Genomic DNA, 19,787 nt, shown 5'->3' on the forward strand with positions numbered 1-19,787 from the left:
TTCCTGGCACAGAGCTCCTAAAACCCTCGGAATCTCCGGAGAGATAAGACTGTCTTTGTATGCTAATGAGAGGACTGGTGCTGGGGCCCCTAGGTAGCTTCAGGATGCAGGCTGATGGCCAGAAAGACCAAGTTGTGATTAGAGGATTGGATCTTTCAGCCCAGAGGGGATGGAGACTGAGTTAATTACCAATGGCCAATGATCTAATCAATCATGCCTACATAATGAAACCTCCGTAAAAACCCTCAACAGTGAAGTCCAGAGAGCTTCCGGGTTGGTGAGCACGTGAATGTGCTGGGAGGGCGGCATGTCCAGGGAGGGCATGGAACCTCCGTGCCCCTTCCCCAGACCTTCCCCACGCATCTCTTCCATCTGGCTGTTCCTGAGTTGGATCCTTTGTAATAAACTGGTGATAGTAAGTAAAGCACTTTCCCAAGTTAGGTGAGTCATTCTAATGATCAAACCCGAAAGGGAGGGGGGGTTGTGGGAACCTCCTGACTTTGTATTCATTGTAGTCTGTAGACAGAACTGTGGGTCACCTGGGGACCTGATACTTGCAACTGGCATCTAAATGGGGACAGTCTTGTGAGACTGAGACCTTAAACCTGTGGGGTCTGCTGCAAACTCTGGGTAGAGAGTGTCAGAAATGAATTGAATTGTAGGACACCCAGTTGCGACCTATAGAAAATTGCTTGGTGTGGACCCCCTACCACCACATTTGGTGTAAGAAGTATTGTGAGTAAAAACAGTTCATTTCTGACATACAGCAGGCACTCAATAGATGTTTGTTGAGTGAATGCATAAACTGCAGAGCCCAAGAATGAGCTAGGTCCAGGGACTTGCATACCATCCAAGACTCTCAACTCTGCTCTCCTGCCTTCTCTCTGCAGCCCCGTCCCCATGAGGTGGCCCCTCTGAGCCAGGTGAGCTTTGGGGGAGCTGCTCTCTCCTGATCACCCTAGCTCGAGTCCCAAAACGAGTCTCTTGGCCAGCTTGGGTCTCACACCGGACCTGCACCAATGACTGTGGTCAGAGAGATGGCACGTGCTGATTGGCTGGCTGGGATCACGTGCCCACTGCTGGCTCCGGGATGGAAATCTGAGAGGTGGGATGGTTTCAAAGAAAACTGGGTGTGTCCTTGCCAGAAATGGGGATAAGTGCAGTGATAGCAAATATGGTACGTGCCCATTCTATCCTTCTCAAAACCCCCCAAAAGAAAGATGGAAGAATTAGATGAACCATCATCTTGCAATCCCCGATGAAAGAATTGATTCAGGCCCCTATGGTCATTGGGTGAAGCCCTTGGTTTACTGACTCTCAGCCGTGACCACGGCCACCCTTTAGAATCACCTAGGGAAATGTAAGAAGTCCCCAGGCCCAGGCCACAGCCCAGTCCAATTATATCAGAAGATGGGGAGACTGGGTTCAGACTTGGGTATTTTGTTAAATTTAGCTCCTGGGGGATTCTAATGTACACCCGGGGCTGAGAACAAGAGACTTATAGGAGATATGAGGGGGAAGAGGAACAAGACAAGGGCACCACAGAAGGGCAGCAGCAAATCCAGAAGGCGTGGCACTCCCCAGCATGCCACACTCTTTCTGCAGCAGACCGAAGGTAGGTGGGGTTGGGGAAGAGGAGGAAGAATCTAGAGTAGCCGTTCTCAAAGCGTGTTCCCTGTACCAGCAGCATTGCTTGGGGACTTGTGAGGAATGCAGATTCCTGGGCCCCCTCCAGATCTCCTGAGCCAGAAGCTCTGAGCATGGGGCCCAGACACCTGTGCTTCAACAGGACATCCAGGGGATTCTGATTTAATCTCTAATTTGAGAAGTCCTGGGTTAGAATAAAAGGAATGTAGGAGACCTGACAATCAAACGTGATGTGTGGGCCGTATTTGGATACAACTCAAAGAAACCAAATGTAAAAAGACATTTTTGAGCCAATCAGGAAAATCTGATGAAGGCCTGGGTGTTGAGTGATGCCAAGGAACGGCTGTTAATTGTCTTAGTATTGTCTTAGTCCGTTTGGGCTGCTCTAACAGAATATCATAGACTGGGTGGCTTACAAACAACACAAATTTATTCCTTACAGTTCTGGAGGCTGAGAAGTTCAAGATCAAGGCATCAGCAGATTCTGTGTCTGGTGAGGGCTCACTTCCCGGTTTGCAGACGGCCATCTTGCTGTGTCCTCACATGGCAGGCGGGGCGCGGGAACGCTCTGGAGTCACTCGTAAAGGCACTAATCTCATCCAGGAGGGCTCCAACTTCATGATCTAATCACCTCCCAAAGGCGCCACCTCCTCACACCATCACCTTGGGGGTTAGGTTTCAACATATGCATTTTGAGGAGACACAAACATTCATTCAAGTGTGATAATGGCATTATGGTTGCAAAATATAATATGCAAATAAATAAAAATGCAAATATATACATTTTTAGAGATGTGTGCTGAAGTCTGAAGGGGGAAAATGACATTGTCTGGGATTTGTTTTAAAATACTTCATCAAGGGGAAAAAAGGGATAATGAAACAAATATGTCACGCTCTTGGTGATTGTTGAACCTGGGTGACGAGTATGTGGGGGTTTCTTTGGATGAGTTCTCTTGGCTTATGTGAACATTGAAGATTTTTTTCACAAAATAATTTATAAAACAAGAAAGCTGCAGGAGAAGGAAGGCTGTGTCCTCCCATTCGGGTACTTAGAACTAAAATCATTGCCAGCTGGTATGGAAAATAAAACGAAGGAGAAGGAGCCAGGATGACAGAGGTTCCCAGAATCTTTTATTATCAATCTCCCTTCCAGAAGCAGTGAGTGCCACAGAGGAATAAAAATGAGACCGCTTCTCCAGCAGCCAGGTGGGTCCTGGTGTTCTGTCCTCCCTGGGTCTGTCAGCCCAGCTTGACGAACAGCAGCAAGGTGGCAAGAATTCCTGGCAGCTGGAATGGGAGAAGAAAGAAACACTGAACCAACTTGAGAGATCTCCAAACCCAAATCAAATCAGTTACATGGATGGGGGAGCATCATGTTCCAGAAAGGTAAGAGGCAGGGATTTAAAGATGGCGGAACGTCCTTCAGAGCCAAGTGGGAGATAATTTGGACCTGTTAACACAATCAATCTCAGCTGTGGGTAGAAGGTGGCGGCGGCCTTTCATGATGCACATCAGTCATTCTCTCTTTCTTTCCCCTAGATCCTATCTCCATTCTCTTCTGCTCTCCCGCAGGTCCTGCAAACTACATTTCCCAGAATCCCCTGCTCCCTCACTTCCTGTTAGGTTTGGCCAATAGGAAGCACCAGCAGGAGATGGGCGGGCTGGAGGAAAGGTTGGAGTATTTCTTCCTCGATCCCTCCCTCTCTTCTGCCCGTCCTGAGCTCTCCATGACTCCAGCTGTGAGCAGAGGGCCCCACCTCCTTGGCTCATGCTGTCCCCACCTCTTCAGGCCTAGAAGTAAAAGGTCCCCACGTTGGTAGCCCCTGAGCGCCTCAACATCCCTCATTTTCCTTCATCCTGCACATGCCTCTGCAAGGAGGCCCCTGAAAGCTTCTTAAAAGGACCATCTGGGGGCTGAATTCTGTTTCCTGCTGGGATCCTGACTGTTATGACCTCCTTGGGGAAGAGGGTGTGGTATGGTTTGCAAATACATATTCAATATTATAAATGTGTACAATGAAAAAAATTCCGTTTCAAAAACACAAATCAGACTAATGAGAATCATCTACATTTCAGCTGGTGGTGATCTAAGGGGTGTGTGTGTGTATTCTTTAGGATTCCTATATACAAGAGCGAGTCATCTGTGAACAGAGATAGTTTTCCTTCTTCCTTTCCAATATGGATGCCTTTTGTTTCTTTTTCTTGCCCAATTGTCCTGGTTAGAATCTCCAGTACAATGTTCAATAGAACGGCGAGAGCGAATGTCCTCGTATTGTTCCTAATTTTAGTGGGAAAACATTCAGTCTTTCACCATCAAGTATGATGTTAGCTACGGATTTTTCATTGATGTCCTTTATCAGGTTGAGGACGTTCCCTTCTATTCCTGGATTGAGTGTTTTTATCATGAAATGGTGTAGATTTTGTCAAATGGTTTTTCTACATCTACTGAGATGATCATGTGATTTTCTATTCCTGGATTGTTGAGTGTTTTTATCATGAAATGGTATGGATTTTGTCGTATTTTTTCTGCATCTATGGAGATGACCATGTGATTTTCTCCTTTATTCTGTTAATATGGTGTATTGCATTGATTGATATTCTTATGTTGAACCAGCCTTGCATTCCTGGGAATCATCCCACTTGGTCATGGTGTATAATCCTTTCTATATGTTGCTGGATTCAGTTTGCTAATATGTTGTTGAGCCTTTTTGCATCTATATCTACAGGAGTTATTGATCTGTAGTTTTCTTTTCTTGTGACATCTTGCAATGGCTTCATAGAATAAGTTGGGAGTTATTGCTTCCTTTTCCATTTTTTGGAAGAGTTTTTGAAAAAAAAATGTTAATTCTTCTTTAAATATTTGGTAGTATCCACCAGTGAGGCCATCTGGGCCTGATCTTTTCTTTGTGGGAAGTTTTTTGGTTACTAATTTAATTTCTTTATTTTTTATAGGTCTATTCAGATTTTACATTTCTTCTTGAGTCAATTTTGGTAGTTTATGTCTTTCTAGGAATTTATCTGTTTCATCTAGATTATCTAATTTGTTGGCATACAATTATTCACAGTATTCTATTATAGTTTTTTTTTTAATAAAGCCAGTAGTGATGTCCCCTCTTTCACTCCTGATTTCAGTAATTTGAATCTTCTCTATTTTTTCTTTTCAGTCTAGTTAAGTTTTGTCATTTTGTTGATCTTTTCAAAGAACCAAAGTTTGGTTTCATTGATTTTCTCTATTTCACTTACTTCCACTCTAATCTTTATTATTTTCTTCCTTTTGCTTGCTTTAGGTTTAGTTTTCTCTTCTTTGTCTAGTTTTATAAGATGAGTGTTAGGTTATTTATTTGAGACCTTTATTTCTTTTTAAATATAGGCATTTTACAGCTATAAATTTCCCTCTGAGCACTGCTTTAGCTGCATTCCATAAGTTTTGCTTTCAAGAGTCTTTTTCTTTTTACAGTTTGATTATACTATGTCTTTTTGGTTTATCCTACCTGAAATTCATTGAGCTTCTTGGATGTGTAGATCCATGATTTTCATCAAATTTGGAAAGACTTTGGCCATTATTTCTTCAAATATTCTTTCTGCCTTTTTCTGTCTCTCTTCTTGTCCTGGACTGCCATTGTGTGTATGTTTGTATGCTTGATTGTGTCCCATGGGTCTCCAAGGCTCGGTTCATTTTCTTCATTCTGTTTTCTTCCTGTTCCTTCACTGGATAATCTCAACAGACCATCTTCAAGTTCACTGATTCTTTCTTCTGCCAATTCAAATCAGCTGTTGAACCAATCTCCTGAATTTTCCATTTCAATTTTTGTACCTTTCAACTCCAGAAATTTCTATTTGCTTCTTTTAAAAAAGTCATTTCTGTCTCTATTGATCTTCTCTATTTGATAAAACATCATTATCATTCTTTCCTTTAGTTCTTTAGACACAGTCTCCTTTAGTTCCTTGAACATATTTATAAAAGCTAATTTAAAGTATTTGTCTTGGGCCGGCCCCATGGCTTAGCAGTTAAGTGCACGTGCTCCGCTGCTGGCAGCCCAGGTTTGGATCCCGGGCGCGCACCAACACACTGCTTCTCTGGCCATGCTGAGGTCGCATCCCACATAGAGCAACTAGAAGGATGCGCAGCTATGCCATACAACTATCTACTGGGGCTTTGGGGGGAAAATAAATAAATAAAATTAAAAAAAAATAAAAAAAATAAAGTATTTGTCTAGTAAATCCAACATCTGGGCTTCCTAAGGACAGTTTCTATTGACTGATTTTTTTCCCTGTGTATTGGCCACATTTTCTTGTTTCTTTGCCTGTCTCATAATTTTTTGTTGAAAACTGGACATTTTAAATAATATAATGCGGTACCTTTGAAAATCACTCTCTCCTTCTCCCCAAGGTTTTTGTGTTGCTGTTTGTGGTTGTTGCTGCTGCTGTTTGCTTGTCTAGTGACTCTCTGAGACTAATTCTGTAAAGTCTCTGTTGCATGCAGCCACTAACGCCTAGTGGTTGGGACGAGAGTTTTCTTTTTTCAAAAGGGAAACCTGACTTTTGAAAGTTGAGCAAGATTCTGCCAATATTTATTGCTTCATCCATTCTGCCTATCACGAATCATCTTTCATTCTATTTTTACAATCTAGGTAGTGTGAGAAACAGGGCCAATTTAATCGAAAAGAACTTCCATTTACTGCCCTGGCTTATTGGTTGATTCTTTTCTCCCTGGGGCCTATCTGGGCTGGGCTCTGAGCAAAGATTCCTCCTTGGACAGGGCTCAGGGTTGAGAATAGCTCCTGTACATAGTGTTTCCATGGTGAGTGGCCTTTGAGCATCTCTAGTGGTGCATAGAGAGCTCATCACCTTTCTGCCACTGCCTCCCTGTGATCCTTGCCTTGAGTTGATGACAATCGGGACATCCCTAGAGTTGAGACAATAATTTCCCAGAATCAGTTCATGCTTGCTGATTTCCCAGAATCAGAGCATTGTGCAAAGCCTCTGATGTATTCCACCTCACGAATGACTCTCAACAATTGGGCAGCCCACTTTACAAATGACGGAGGCCATGGTCCTGACTCTCAGTCAGAGAACTAGTGAGGGACATAACTAGGACTGGGGTTCAGAGCCCCAGCACTTGCCCACCCAGGCCTCCTACCAGGTAGGTGAAGGCCAGACTTGACTGCTGGAAGGAGAGGGCATATCCCTAGATTAAGTTGCTCCTCATCTGAATCAGGTCTGAGGCCCCCAGAGCCCTCATGCCTTCCCTCCTTTCTAGGTGAACTATTAATGATCACATTAATTAATCACCCTGCTTAAAATGACCTCACCTCTCCTCTTCCCAGCTGTATCGTTTTCCTTAACACGTATCACTATCATGTAATATATTTCCCAATTTAAAAATCATATTTCTTGTCTTTCCCTGCTGATTTGAAATGTGAGCCCCATGAGGGCAAGGATTTTTGTCTGTTTGGCTCATTGCTGTATCTCCAGTGCCTACAACAGTGCCTGGACACAGTAGGTGCTCAATAAAGTTTGTGGAGTGCAAAAGTGAATGTTAAAACCCTTCAGATGGCTTTCCAACATGTTCATAATAAAAGCCAAACCCCTCTCTGCTGCCCACAAGGCCTTACATGGTCTACCCCATCAGCTCCCTGCCCTCATCTCCCTCTCCCGCCCTCCTCACTCACCCTGCTCCAGCCACGAGGGCGTCCCTGCTGGTCCTTGAATAAGCCAAGCTTATTGCTGCCTCAGGGCCTTTGCACAAGCTCTTCCCTCTACCTTCTCCCATATACACACATGGCTTTCCCTCACCTCCTCAGATCACTGGCCAAATGTCACCTCCTCAGGGAGGCCATCCTTGATTCCCTTCCCTATCCCATCACCAAGTTTTACTTCCTTCCCAGCAGAAATCTTTAACTGAAATGATCAGCCATCCCCCTACTTCAATGTCAGCTCCACCATGGCAGGGATTTAGTTTTTTGTCATTGCTGTGTCCCCAGGACAGTGCTTTGCAAACAGTAGGTGCTCAATAAAAGAGCTCGGTGTGTCCCGGAGGGGCTGCTCCTTACCTGGATCACTGCTGCCCCCAGCGAGCCCCCACTCAGGTTGAAGCTCTGAGTCTTGGTTATTTTCAGGAGCTTAGGGAAACAGCCCTGAGGATACAAACATCAAAGCAGGCGGGGCGGGGTGAGGGGCTCATGAACTCCAAGTCCCCGTCAATGCCCACCCAGTGGGCCACCCAAATTCCTCTCGGATTCAGGCAGGAGAAGAGGACAAAGACACAAGGAGCTTGGTTCCTTCTCACTTGACTGCCCCCCACCCCAGCATCTCCCCTGGTATCCTCATTGCCCCTCACTCCAGAACATACCACTCACCCCCTGCATCCATCTGTGCTGACACCCAACTGTGGTGATTAAGAGTATGACCAGATGTCCCAAATTATTGCTAGCTGTGTGACCTTGGAGGAGTCACTACACTTCTCTGTGCCTCAGTTTCCCCAACTGTAAATGGGACCAAGTGGATCTGCCTCACAAGACTTTTGTGAGGATTAAAAGAAAGAATCTCATGAAGTACACAGCAGTGGCCTGACACACAGTCAGTATTCAGTAACTGTTAGTTATTTCTGAGTGCTCTTTATATATGAAAGTGCCTTCTCAGCCTTTACAAGTATTTTCTCACTCAGTTCTCACTACATCCCCATGAGGTGGGTACTATTCTTTTCTCTGTTTTATAGGTGAAGAAACTAAAGCTCAGAGAGATTAAGAGACCAGACATAGTGGGTAGGCGGGGCAGCCACCTGCAGAGGATGGGACCTCCATTCCCCTTTCTGCAGTCACTGAGATGCTCCTCCCTCTAGGCCCCTGGCACTTCTTGTTTCTGGAAGCGTGGGCTGCCTTGAGCTTGCTGTTGACACAGTTCAGTGCCCCCCCTTCACTCAATAGGCATTTATTAAGTGCCAGTTGTGTGCTGGGCACTGAACTGGGCACTGGGAACCCAACAAGGTACAAAACAGATGAAATTTCTGCCTTGGTGGGACCGATATTTGAGTGGGGAAAAGAGGTAATGAGCAAGGACGGCAATACCATTGTCAGGTGGTGATCAGGCACTGAGCAGACACTGAAGCAGGGAGAGGAGATGAAGCGTGATGGTGAGTCGGGGCAGGGGGGTCCTCTTATAGAGAGGAGATTAGGAACAGCCTCACCGAGGAAGTGACAACTGAGCACAGATTTGAAAGAGATGAGGTAGGACGACATTTGGGGGAACAGCGTTCCAGGCAGAGGGAACAGCCTGTGCAAAGGCCCTGAGGCAGCATATGTCTGGTGTGTTTGCATGTCAGCGAGGAGGCCAGTGTGGCTGGAGTGGAATGAGTGGGAGGAGACGAGGTGAGGAGGTGACAGGCAGGTTGTACAGGGCACATTGGGCCAGTGTGTGGCCCCTATGTCCATCTCTGAGGCCCTGGCCTTGGACTCAACCCAGCCAATTCATAGGGTCTGGCTCCCAGTAGGAGCCGTTCTGTGTGAATGGATGAATTAATGAATGGTTCCTACTTCTTCCCTCAGGGAAGACCCTTGTGGTCACTCACCACAGCAGAAGTCATGGGGAAGCTGGGCTGGGGTTGGAAGGGAACCTCTCTGTGCCTCAGTCTCCTCATCTGGAAAATGGGAGAAGAGCAGTCCCCACCTTGAGGGGTACGATGGGGATTGAACCCACAAAGCGAGTGGCCGGTCGAGTGGCTGCCGTCACTATTGTTAGGATGATCAAGTGTCATCATTATTGCTGAAGTTCAAGAGTACGGCAGGCGGTGTGGCCCAGACAATGGACTCAGGCCAAAGTGGATTCAAATCCCAGCTCTTGAACCCGTCACGTCCCCTCCCCAAGCCTCAGTTTCCCCATCTGTGAAGTGAAATGGTAACACAACTTCCCAAGGCTATGTGGTCGAAATGAGCTGAACACCCCATGAGAGCTGCTTTCTCTCTCCCCCGACCCCCTCTGCTGGGGTCACACAAATATGCAATTTTTGTAAAGTCACCAGCCTTGGGGTCTGTCTAAGTGAGACCCAACAAAATCTCGAGTTACCTCCCGGTGGACGATGTCTGTAGACGCATTGCGCCCATCGCAGGCCACCGTCCCGATGGACTTACAGCAACTCCTGGGGTAAGTGTGGCCGGTCGTCATTTCAAAGGAGGAGCCGGAAAAATCCGTGTGGTTCTTCACTCCACAGCACTTCAGCTGCAGAGAGGAGAATAAACACTTGAAGCTCCCTTTTAAATATTAAAATAATAAGCACAATAGAAATCACGGTCACCATGGCTACAATATTCCAGGCCTACGCTAAGTGCCTCCCTTACTCCCCCCCATCACGGCTCAGAACCCTCCATGGCTCCCATCTTCCTTGGGGTAAAAGCTGAACTCCTCACCAGGGCCCACAGGCCCTGCACAATGTTCCCTGTCACCTCCAGGCCCTCATCTCCCCTCACTTGCCCTTTCACTCAGCTCCAGCCACACCGGTCTCCTCACTATTCCTCAAACACACTTATCAAGCACCAGCCTCAGGGCCTTTAGACAGGCTGTTCCCTCTTTTTAGAATGCTATTCCCTCAAATATCTGCACGGCTCCCTCCCTGACTTCATTCAGGTCTCTGTTCAAATGTCCCTCCGCAGGAAGGCCTGCCCGACCCCTCTTTCCAAGTTAGCCACAACCCCTGTATCAGTCAGGCTGGGCTAAGCGATGCTGCGTAACAAGCAGCCCCTCCATCTCAGCAGTTCCTCTCTCTCTCACACCACACGCCCATCACAACGTGGCAGGGCAACTCAGTTTATCAAAATCACCCAGGGACTCAGGCGGATGGAGTGGCCACCATCCAGATGGTTCCACTTTGGTGGCAAAATGAAAGAGAGCTCTGGAGGGCCGTGCACTGGTGATTAAATAATTTGGCCTGGAAGTGACACACCTCACTTCTGTTTATAGCTCACTGGCCAGAACTCATCACGGGACCCCTCAACCAATTATAAAGAGGCCAGGAAGGGCCATCCCACTGTGTGCAAAAATAGGTGACGCATAGCACTTATGAGCAAACAAAACCCTTGCTCTCTAGGACCTTTCCTTGCCTTGTTTTCCTTCATAGACTTATCACCCCTGAGACCAATGTTTACCTAGTGGTTTCCTGTCTGTCTCCCCACTCAAGTGTCAGCATCACAGGGCAAGGATTTTGTTTTATGCCCTCCCATGTGCCCAGAGCCCTGAGCAGTGCCGGCACACAGTAGGTGCTCAATAAAGATTAGTTGAGGGCCATATGAATGAAGGAGAGAGAGTCTCTACCATCTCAAGTTTGAGAAGCCAAATCTGGGATCCACTACTATCGTGGGCCCTTCCCAAGCCTGATCACGACCCCATGGCAGTTCCTGGACCCAAGACTCGCATGTGAAATGCCCCTAGAGACAGGCAAAGGCTCTTCCCATCCACACCCGCCCTGGGCCTCAGACCCCTTCCTCGACCACCTGACCCAGGAGCTTAGGTGACACATGGAGGCAGTCCTGCTCCTTAAACACCAAGATTCAGGATGCAAGTCTCACCACCTCCCACCCAGGAGGATGGCTACTATCAAAACACCAGAAAAATGGGGCCAGCCCCATGGCGTAGTGGTTCAGTTCAGCACGGTCTGCTTCGGTGGCCCAGGTTCATGGGTTCGGATCCCAGGCGGGGAACTACACCACTCATCAGCCATGCTGTGGCAGTGACCCGCATACAAAGTAGAGGAAGATGGGCACAGATGTTAGCTCAGGACCACTCTTCCTCACACACACACACACACACACACACACACACACACACAGAGAAAATAACAAGTGTGGACGAGGATGCAGAGAAACTGAGACCTTTGTGCTTTGCTGATGGGAATGTGAAATGGTACCACTGCTGTGGAAAACAGTATGGAAATTCCTCAAAAAATTAGGCATAGAGGAGCTTGCCCTGTGGTATAGTGGGTAAGTTCCCACGCTCTGCTTCGGCGGCCCAGGGTTTGCAGGTTCGGATCCTGGGTGCGGACCTATGCACAGCTCGTCAAGCCATGCTGAGGCCGCGTCCCACATACAGCAACTAGAAGGATGTGCAGCTATGACATACAACTATCTACTGGGGCTTTGGGGAGAAAAAGAAAGGAAGAAGACTGGCAACAGATGTTAGCTCAGGGCCAATCTTCTTCAAAGAAAACAAAAAATTAAGCATAGAATTACCATATGATCCAGCAATTCCACTTCTGGGTATAAAGCAGGGACACAACAGATATTTGCACACCCGTGTTCATAGCAGCCTGATTCACAGTCGCCAAAAGGGGAAGCAACCCAAGTGTCCAGTGACGGAAGAATGGATAAGCAAGATATGGCATTTCTATACAACAGAATATTATTCAGCCTTAAAAAGGAGGGAAATTCTGACATGTTACAATGTGGATGAACCTTGAGGACGTTATGCTGAGTGAAAGAAGCCAGACACAAAAGGACAAATACTGTGTGACTGCACTCATCAGAGGTCCCTAGAGGAGTCACATCCATAGAGACAGAGAGTAGGATGGGGGGGCCAGGGGCTGGGGGAGGGGGCTGGGGAGTCAGTGTTTAATGGGGACAGAGTTTCAGTCTCAAAAGATGAGAAAGCTCTGGACATGGATGGTGGGGATGGCTGCACAACAATTTGAATGTGTTTAATGCCACTGAACTGGACACTTACAAACGGTTAAAATGGTAGATTTATGTCATGTCTATTGCATTAAAAAGCATTGTGAATCTCACCTGTTCCATGACCAAGTTCCACTCCATGGAATAGTCGTCCGGCTCGTTGAAACCTCTATAATTCTTCCTCAGGGTCACGAAGGTGTGCTCCAAGGCCACCTCTTGAACCTCAAAGACGGAAAAGGAAAGCATACAAAATAGGCAGGTGTCCCACGTGGTGAGGCTCCTTGGGGACAGGGCCGGCAGGCGTGGGTTTCCTTTCTGCTTCCTTCACGTTCCCTGCCCCCAGCCATGGGCCTACGCTGGAGGGGGACAAGTCAGGCTACCATCGCCCCCGAGAGACGGACCCTGGGGGGAGCGTGGGTCTGGAGCCCATGACATCTGGTGGCACCCATCACAAACGAGTCTGAATCACTTGCTCTTTCTAATCGCCCACACACCCGCTACACCTCCGATTCGGCTGTAACTCCAATAAAGACTTGAATATCGTCTTTAGCAACAGCATCTCTCTCTCTGCACAAAGGAGCAAATTTAAGTTTCTATTTTTTAAATAAAGGTCTAAACAAAAAATTTTTTTCCAAAGAGGTGATATAGTCACACAGTTCAAAATTCACCAAGCACAGAGGGGGACACCACGAAGTCTCCCTCCCACCTTTTTCTCCCAGCCAACCAATTCCTCCCCCTCCACAGCGATGACTGTTACTGCTTCCTGTGTCCCCAAAGAGACTTTGTATGTGTGTCAAAGCGAAGTCTATTCTCAGCATTTTTCTTCTTGCTTTCTACTACTCTCATTGTTCTGCCTCTAGCTGTTCGTAGCAAGAGTAGCAATTGCTCCGGGGGCCCCGCCCGCCGTGTCCCCGGGGCCGCTGTCCTTTCTGTGCACGCTGGCCTGGCCTGGCATCCCACTGCCAGCGATGCAGAGCTCCCGGGCCCTCTCGGGCGCATGCGCCCTGGGAGGGCCCCTCAAGCCATCAGGGATGGGAGGCGGTGGATCAATACTGCAGCTCCCTCGCCCCTCGCTTGGGGAAACAGCAGCGTGTTCTGCACTGCGTCCCAGGCGGCCCCCAGCGCGACTGAGTCCAGTTGCCCACAGAGTCACCTTTTAAGGACTGCATTCCCCTCCCTGCCTCACTTCCCTGTCCCCTACGCATGTTTCTTGAGATCTTCTCTCAAATAAACCACGAGCCTTCCCACCCTTGTCTCAGGGTCAGCCTCTGGGGGGGACACAGAAGAGGACAGTCCAATGTCCTGGAGAATGCACCCTCTCCTGCATACAGGGTCTCCTCCTTCCTTCTTTCCGCCTGCGTCAGACTCCCTTGTGTGGATTATTATAAATTAACCTCCCCGCCTTTGATGGTCACTAGGCTAGCGGCAATCTTTTGCACATCCTGGTATGTATGTCATTCTGCACCTGAACAAGCAAATCCTTGGATAATTCCTAGAGATGGGATGGTTGGGTCGAAGTGTCCACGCTTTGTCATTTTCATGCATTTTGCTAAATAGCCCTCTGGTTTGAACACATTTCAAAACTCCAATAACTTTTGCAGCTTTTCCCATTGCGTCTTCCCCACCCCCCACCCCAAAGGCAAGAGAGGTGGTGGAATGAACTCGGCCTGTTTCTTGAGACCTTCGAGGGGAGGGCTGCGGTTTTCGGCTTTCACACCATCTCCGGAGGCCGGATCTCCGGCCCCGGGACCGGTGGGTCGGGCCATCGCTGGACCTCCAGGAGCATGCGCAGAGCGTGGGTGGCTCCGGGGTGGGGGGCGCTCACTGATTCTGTGTCTTTCTAAAGCCGACTGGGGGAGGCAGCGCTGTACTCACAATCGGTAAGAAGGCCAGGACCACTGTGGCGGCCGTGATTTCCACGAGGAGGATGATAACCATGAACGAGAAACACTGGAAGACACAGAGGGGGACGGAGGGGGCTGGGAGCCTGCTCAGCCGCCTCCGTGCCGGGGAGGGGCTGCCTCTCCCCCCACTCCACTCCCAGGCCACGTGGCCTCTCCAGTTGGAAAGAACTCACGCCCGGGCTGGAGGCATTTCTTTCCTGCCTTGCCTTCCTGCAGGTGGTCCAGGATGCCGGCAGGGCGGTATTCTTAGGAGCCACTCGCTAGGCGCCCATTTCACGCCCACCGCTTTCCGGGGGTCCAGGAGGCCTAAGTGGGACCTCCTGGTGAGGTAAAGGCTGTGTGTGCAGACAGCAGGGGCCGGTGGAGAGGCGGGAGGGACGGTGGGGAGGAGAAGCAGACCAAGAACGTCAGACCCCCAAATGCGGGGAGAGGTGACAGACTGAGGGCCCATCCCCGGCCTCAGTTTCCCCATCTGTACAACATGGGCATGGGACGAGCTCAGGGGTCTCAGTGGGTTCTCTGGAGCTTCTGGAGGCAAAGTAAGGTCAGCTCCTGGCTCCCTTCCATCTATTTCCATCTATGCCGATTATGATTATGGTTATTAAAATCGATTTGATCATTCAGGCCTTGAGTCACTAGATTAGCCAATGGCCAGGCTTATCTTACCTTTACACCCAGAGGCAGGAAAGCACAGTGGATACACACCAGGGCTGTCCCCACAGCCGGCAAGGGCAAACATGAGTTCAGGGCTTAGCAGTTGTGGGGCCCCAGACGAGAGTGGCTCACGTAGCAGATTGTGAAGATTAATAATATTACTATCTCCCGGCCTCTGGGTGACTCAGGCGGCCAGAGGACGGAGATCCAGGCGTCAGCAAGTCCTGTCGGCTCCACCTTCAGAATCTAGCCCAAATCTGCCCACTTCTCACCCCTCCATGGATGGCCCCACCGGGTCCCACCAGGACCAGCACAGTCCCTCTGCCCACGCCCCTCCACAGTCTGTTGCCCCACCGCCGCCAGAGGGCGCCAGTGAACCCCTGAGTCAGGGCATGTCCCTCTGCTCAGAACACTCCGGGGCTCCCACCGCCATCAAAAGGACTTTGCTTTTCTGAGTGAGATCTCAGAGGCTCAAGAGATCAAGAGACAGATGCTGAGGGTAAAGCTGATCGGATTTGCTGATGGGTTGGACATGGGGTGTGAGAGAGAGGACTCTGATTCCTCCAGGTTAAACTCTGGATAAAATAGTGTCCACATCATACCGAAGATAAATGAAATACTGCAGGGTCGGGACCTGTCCAAGAAATATTTGCTGAACAGAGTAATTAAGAAGGAAAACAAGAGATGATAGAGCTTCAGAGAGGAGGAGGGTGGGGCGGGTGCTTTTAACAATGGAGGTCGTCTATGCTCTGGGAGACGAGTAGGGAAGATGCTGGGGACAGATTAAACCAAGGTGGGATAATATGCTTAGACAAGATTCTAAGGGAAGTGTGGAAGCTAGGAGCTGGATTCTGGGAAGATGTTTAAACGAGGCTGGATATGAAAATGAGTAAGACATATAAAATCTGTGACATGCTGTCTGCACAGTGCTGGAAACTTCCATACCCCATGTACTTGAAGATGTCTTTGTGCATGCAAGGCGGTTACAAAGGTGTTGTGTTAGTGGAGGAGGTACACATGGGTTGATGGAACAGAGCGGCGTGCCCAGAACAGACCCAAGCACAATGGAAAGAGTGTAGACCATGGAGTGTAGACAGAGGAGGACTGGATGGGCCACTCAGTAAGGGGGACAGTATGTCACCCAGCTGGGAAAAAATAAATAAAATCAGACCCCTACCTCACACCACACACACACAATCAAACTCCTGAGAGCTAAAGAGCTAACAATGAGAAAGAAAGCAAGACTTAAAATTACGGGAAGAAAACCTAGGAGAGTGTAATTTATGACTCTGGGTAGGGGAAGAGTTCTAAATGAGACAGATCCTAAAGAGAAAGATGGATACATCTGACTCCATCAAATGAAACACCAAAAACATTGTAAAACAGTGGATGCTGATGGAAGGGGGTTGCAGCCTGTGCAATGAAGGATTCATACAGGAGGGGGAAGTTTTGGGGTCTGTGTGCAGATCTGACTTACGAACAGGAGAGTGCCTCTGCTTTCTTTGGTGGCCCCGTACCACCCAGCAAAGCCGAGCAGGACCGTGATGCAGCCCATCACCAGACACAGGTAGCTGACGTGATGCAGGTATGCAGAGCACAGCCCGAGGACCCTCGTCAGGGCAGCCCCTCTGAACATGACATAGATGCCCAGGCCAATGAGGACCACACCAGACATCTTTAGAACAGAAATCAGACAGAGAAAAGCAGGCTGTTAGCTGCATACAAATAGAACTCTCCTGGGGGAGGAGGGAGGAGGAGCAAAGGTCAATAAAATCAGCAAAAACACTTAAAAATGATAATACCCAGTGTGAGCGAGGATGTGGAGAAACATTCTCATACGTGGCAGCCAGAAACAGAGTTTTTTGGGGGGAGTGGAGGAGGACACTTTGCAATTCGAATATATTTAAAACCTTAAACGTTTTATGGTAAAAATCTTTACCTAGAAATTCCATTTCTAGATACTCAGACTAAGGAAAATAGTCACGTATGTGCCTCAGTACCAGGATGCTCAGGGATGTTTGTTAAGGACTAAACATAAAACATAACTGGAACAATCAATAATACAGAGTCGGTAGGTAAATCATGGTACAGCCATGCAATGGGACCCTAGGCAGTTACTTTAAATGATGCTATAGGACAGGGTTGGCAATTTTTTTTCTGAAAAGCCCCAGATATTGCGAGCTTTGCAAGCCATAGGTCTCTGTTGAAACAACTCAGCTTTGCCAGTGTAGCTCAAAATCAGCCATACACAATCCATAAACAAATTTATTTTATTTACAAATAAATTTTATCTAGTTACAAGGCTGTAGTCTGCTGACCCCTATTGTAGGAGAACGTTTATTGATATGGAAAGATGTTTTTAATGTCTTAATAAGTTTTTTACAAAGTGGATTGTTGGCAGCCAGGCTCCTTGGTATTCACCCAACAGAGATGAAAACTTATGTCCACACAAAAACCTGCACGTGGATGTTTCCAGCAGCTGTATTCACAATTGCCAAAACTTGGAAGAAACCAAGATGGCCTTCAGCAGGTGAAGGGATAAACTGTGGTCCATCCAGACAACGGAATATTAGTCAGCGTTAAAAGGAAATGAGCTATCAAGCCGTAAAAAGACATGGAGGAAACTTACAGGCATCCTGCTGGATGAAAGAAGCCAGTCTGAAAAGGCTACATTGTGTGTGATTCCAGGAGTGTGACATTCTGGAAAAGGCAAAACTATGCAGACAGTAGAAAGATCAGTGGTTGCCAGGGGTTAGCGGGAAAGGAGAAATGAAAAGGCAGAACACGGGATTTTTAGAGCACTGCAGCTATTCCATATGATGCTAAAATGGTAGGGACGTTTGTGAAAAGCCATAGAAGGTACACCAAGAGGAAACCCTAATGTAAACTTTGGACTTTGAGTGATAATGATGTGTCAATGTAGGTGCCTTAATTGTAACAAATGTACCACTCCGGTGGGGCATGTTGATCATGGTGGGGGGGCTATGCATGTACGGGGGCAGGCGGTATATGGGGAATCTCGAATGCACCTTCGCTCAATTTTGCCGTGAACTTGAAACTGCTCTAAAAAAATAAAATCTGTTCAACAGGGGGAAAAAGCTAAATTTTTTTAAAAGGGAAGAAAAAGTGGATTGTCAAGCAATAGCATGCCCCATGTTTGTGTTGCTGTTTTTAAAAGATAGATAGAAAGTCTGGAAGGATACAATCATGATGATGAGATTTATTGAGCAATGTGCCCATGACAGGTATAAGCCGTTTAAATGCCCTGTCTCATTTAAGTCCCATCAAAATGTTACAATACAGGTAACCAGATGAGGGGGGAGGAGGGATACTTAATATCCTTCTGTTTCCTGGCAGCCCTTCCTTATACTGTTCTACTGTAAAAACAATTCCTTCTTCAACAATGAACATTTCAGGTTACTTTTGTAGTAAGAAAAAAACGTTTTGAAAAATTTAAAGGACCGAGAAAATAACCACTCCCTCCTGTCTTTCCCCAGACAACCTAGTTTTCTGCAGGATTTGATTTAGAGCCAAGCTCTTCCGCCACTGACCCCTGGGGTCTCCCAGACCACACTCCTCTGGCTCGATTTCACCAGCTCTGGGTCGATGGAGGCTGCGCCTGCTCCTCGTCTGTCTGCCCTACATCCCTCCTGCTTCCCTGGGGACCACAGATCCGGATGCCAGGAATTTGGATCAACTTATTTCTGTCTTCGAGGGAGCCAGCCGTGCAGGAAGGGCTGCGAAGCCCCAGGGCCTGGGTTGTGACACACTTACAGCCGTGATGCCATTGAGGAAAGATAACAGCTTCTTCAAGGAAGCATACGGAGTGTGCATTTCAGCCATGTCGGCCAGACGGGGGTGACTTAAACATTTAAGTCGGCATCTTCTGGCTACTGTTTCCCAAGATGGTAGAGGTCTGGGGTGGGGGCACCAAAGCTGATTTGCTCTGCCCCTCTCTCTCCTGGCTGCCTGATCTTCTGCCGGGGAGGGGGGCCAGGGGCTGCCCCTCCTCAGTCATCAGCCTTTGTCACATCACAATCGGATGTTGGAGCAAGGCTCACGGTGCCAGGGAAGCAGGTGCCCCAAACTGCCCTCTGCTGGATCCTCATCTGGCAAAGAGGACCCAGCAGGGGTGGAGGAAAGGCTGCCCCGGGACCCTCCAGATGCGACCCGGACCCTGTGGGCACAGTGCTCGGAACTGACCACTCATGTGGTTGATGCCCCTGCTAGACTGGGGGCTCAAGGGGGCAGGGGCCTGGGCTGTCCTATTTACGTCTGTGAGTAGGTGTTCAAGCAACTGGTGTGCAGTGAATGAATCAAGAGGCTCTATGGAGCAGGAATCCAGCTACAAGCGATCCAGTCCCCCAACTCCCCTGCCTACACATTAGCTCACTGGGCTCATCCTTCTCACAGGGCTCAGAGAGGCCAAGATAACTGCCCGAGGCCACACAGGAAGCAGGGTCAAGGCTGGTTTTGAGGCTCCAAGAGTGGCATGAAGGTGGCAACCTGGGACCCCCTCCCCACCCCAAGAGCCCATCCTTTTTCTGTCTGACGGCTGCTCCGCCAAAGCTGGTGAAGCGATTGTCCTGGAGCCCCTGTGTCATTCATCACTGGGCTTTTCCTGATGATGACAGAGGCACAGAGGGCATTTCAGGGTGAAAAGGGTGCACGTGGGCCCTGGGAGCCCCCAGGCCCAGCTCCTGCAGCCCCCAGCCCACATCGCCTCCCCGCCCCCCACCACGTCCAGGGCCACCTACCCCAGCCGCGCCCCTGCTGTCCAGCCCCTGGAGGGCTCAGGGCTGTCAGAATCTCGTGACCCCCGGGGCACAGCTCAAAGAGAGAAAACACTGTGCTTCACACTTGAATTAATTGAATAAATGTTTGTCAAATGGCCTGCTTCTTGGAGCAGGGAGAACTAAGCACGATG

At 48.5% G+C, this 19,787-nt stretch overlaps 1 protein-coding gene across 2 annotated transcripts; it reads right to left on the bottom strand.

Annotated features, from left to right (window-relative positions):
• Nucleotides 1–2,756: 2,756 nt before the first annotated feature.
• TSPAN16 (tetraspanin 16) lies at nucleotides 2,757–18,703 on the bottom strand. Of its 2 annotated transcripts, XM_058525658.1 has the most exons (7): nucleotides 18,635–18,703; nucleotides 16,338–16,535; nucleotides 14,178–14,252; nucleotides 12,417–12,524; nucleotides 9,709–9,861; nucleotides 7,701–7,784; nucleotides 2,757–2,934 (listed from the first exon to the last, which is right to left on the bottom strand). In XM_058525658.1, exons 1-7 carry the CDS (start codon nucleotides 18,701–18,703, stop codon nucleotides 2,887–2,889), a joined length of 735 nt encoding a protein of 244 aa, XP_058381641.1. In that variant the 3' UTR covers nucleotides 2,757–2,886. The 2 variants fall into 2 exon arrangements, with proteins under 2 accessions (XP_058381641.1, XP_058381642.1); XM_058525659.1 differs by lacking the exon at nucleotides 14,178–14,252.
• Between the last annotated feature and the right edge of the window lie 1,084 nt (nucleotides 18,704–19,787).

Source organism: Diceros bicornis, chromosome 30, assembly GCF_020826845.1.
Source record: "Diceros bicornis minor isolate mBicDic1 chromosome 30, mDicBic1.mat.cur, whole genome shotgun sequence".
NCBI classification, from domain to species: Eukaryota; Metazoa; Chordata; class Mammalia; order Perissodactyla; family Rhinocerotidae; genus Diceros; species Diceros bicornis.

Bases quoted from the DNA above. Each gene is read 5' to 3' on its own strand.
- TSPAN16 (XM_058525658.1), bottom strand. From the start codon at position 18,703: ATGGCTGAAATGCACACTCCGTATGCTTCCTTGAAGAAGCTGTTATCT. The intron at 9,862-12,416 runs GTGAGATTCACA...TCCTCTCTGCAG, and splicing joins GGAACTTGGTCATGGAACAG to CTGAAGTGCTGTGGAGTGAA. The intron at 2,935-7,700 runs GTAAGGAGCAGC...CTCCCATTCCAG, and splicing joins TGGGGGCAGCAGTGATCCAG to CTGCCAGGAATTCTTGCCAC.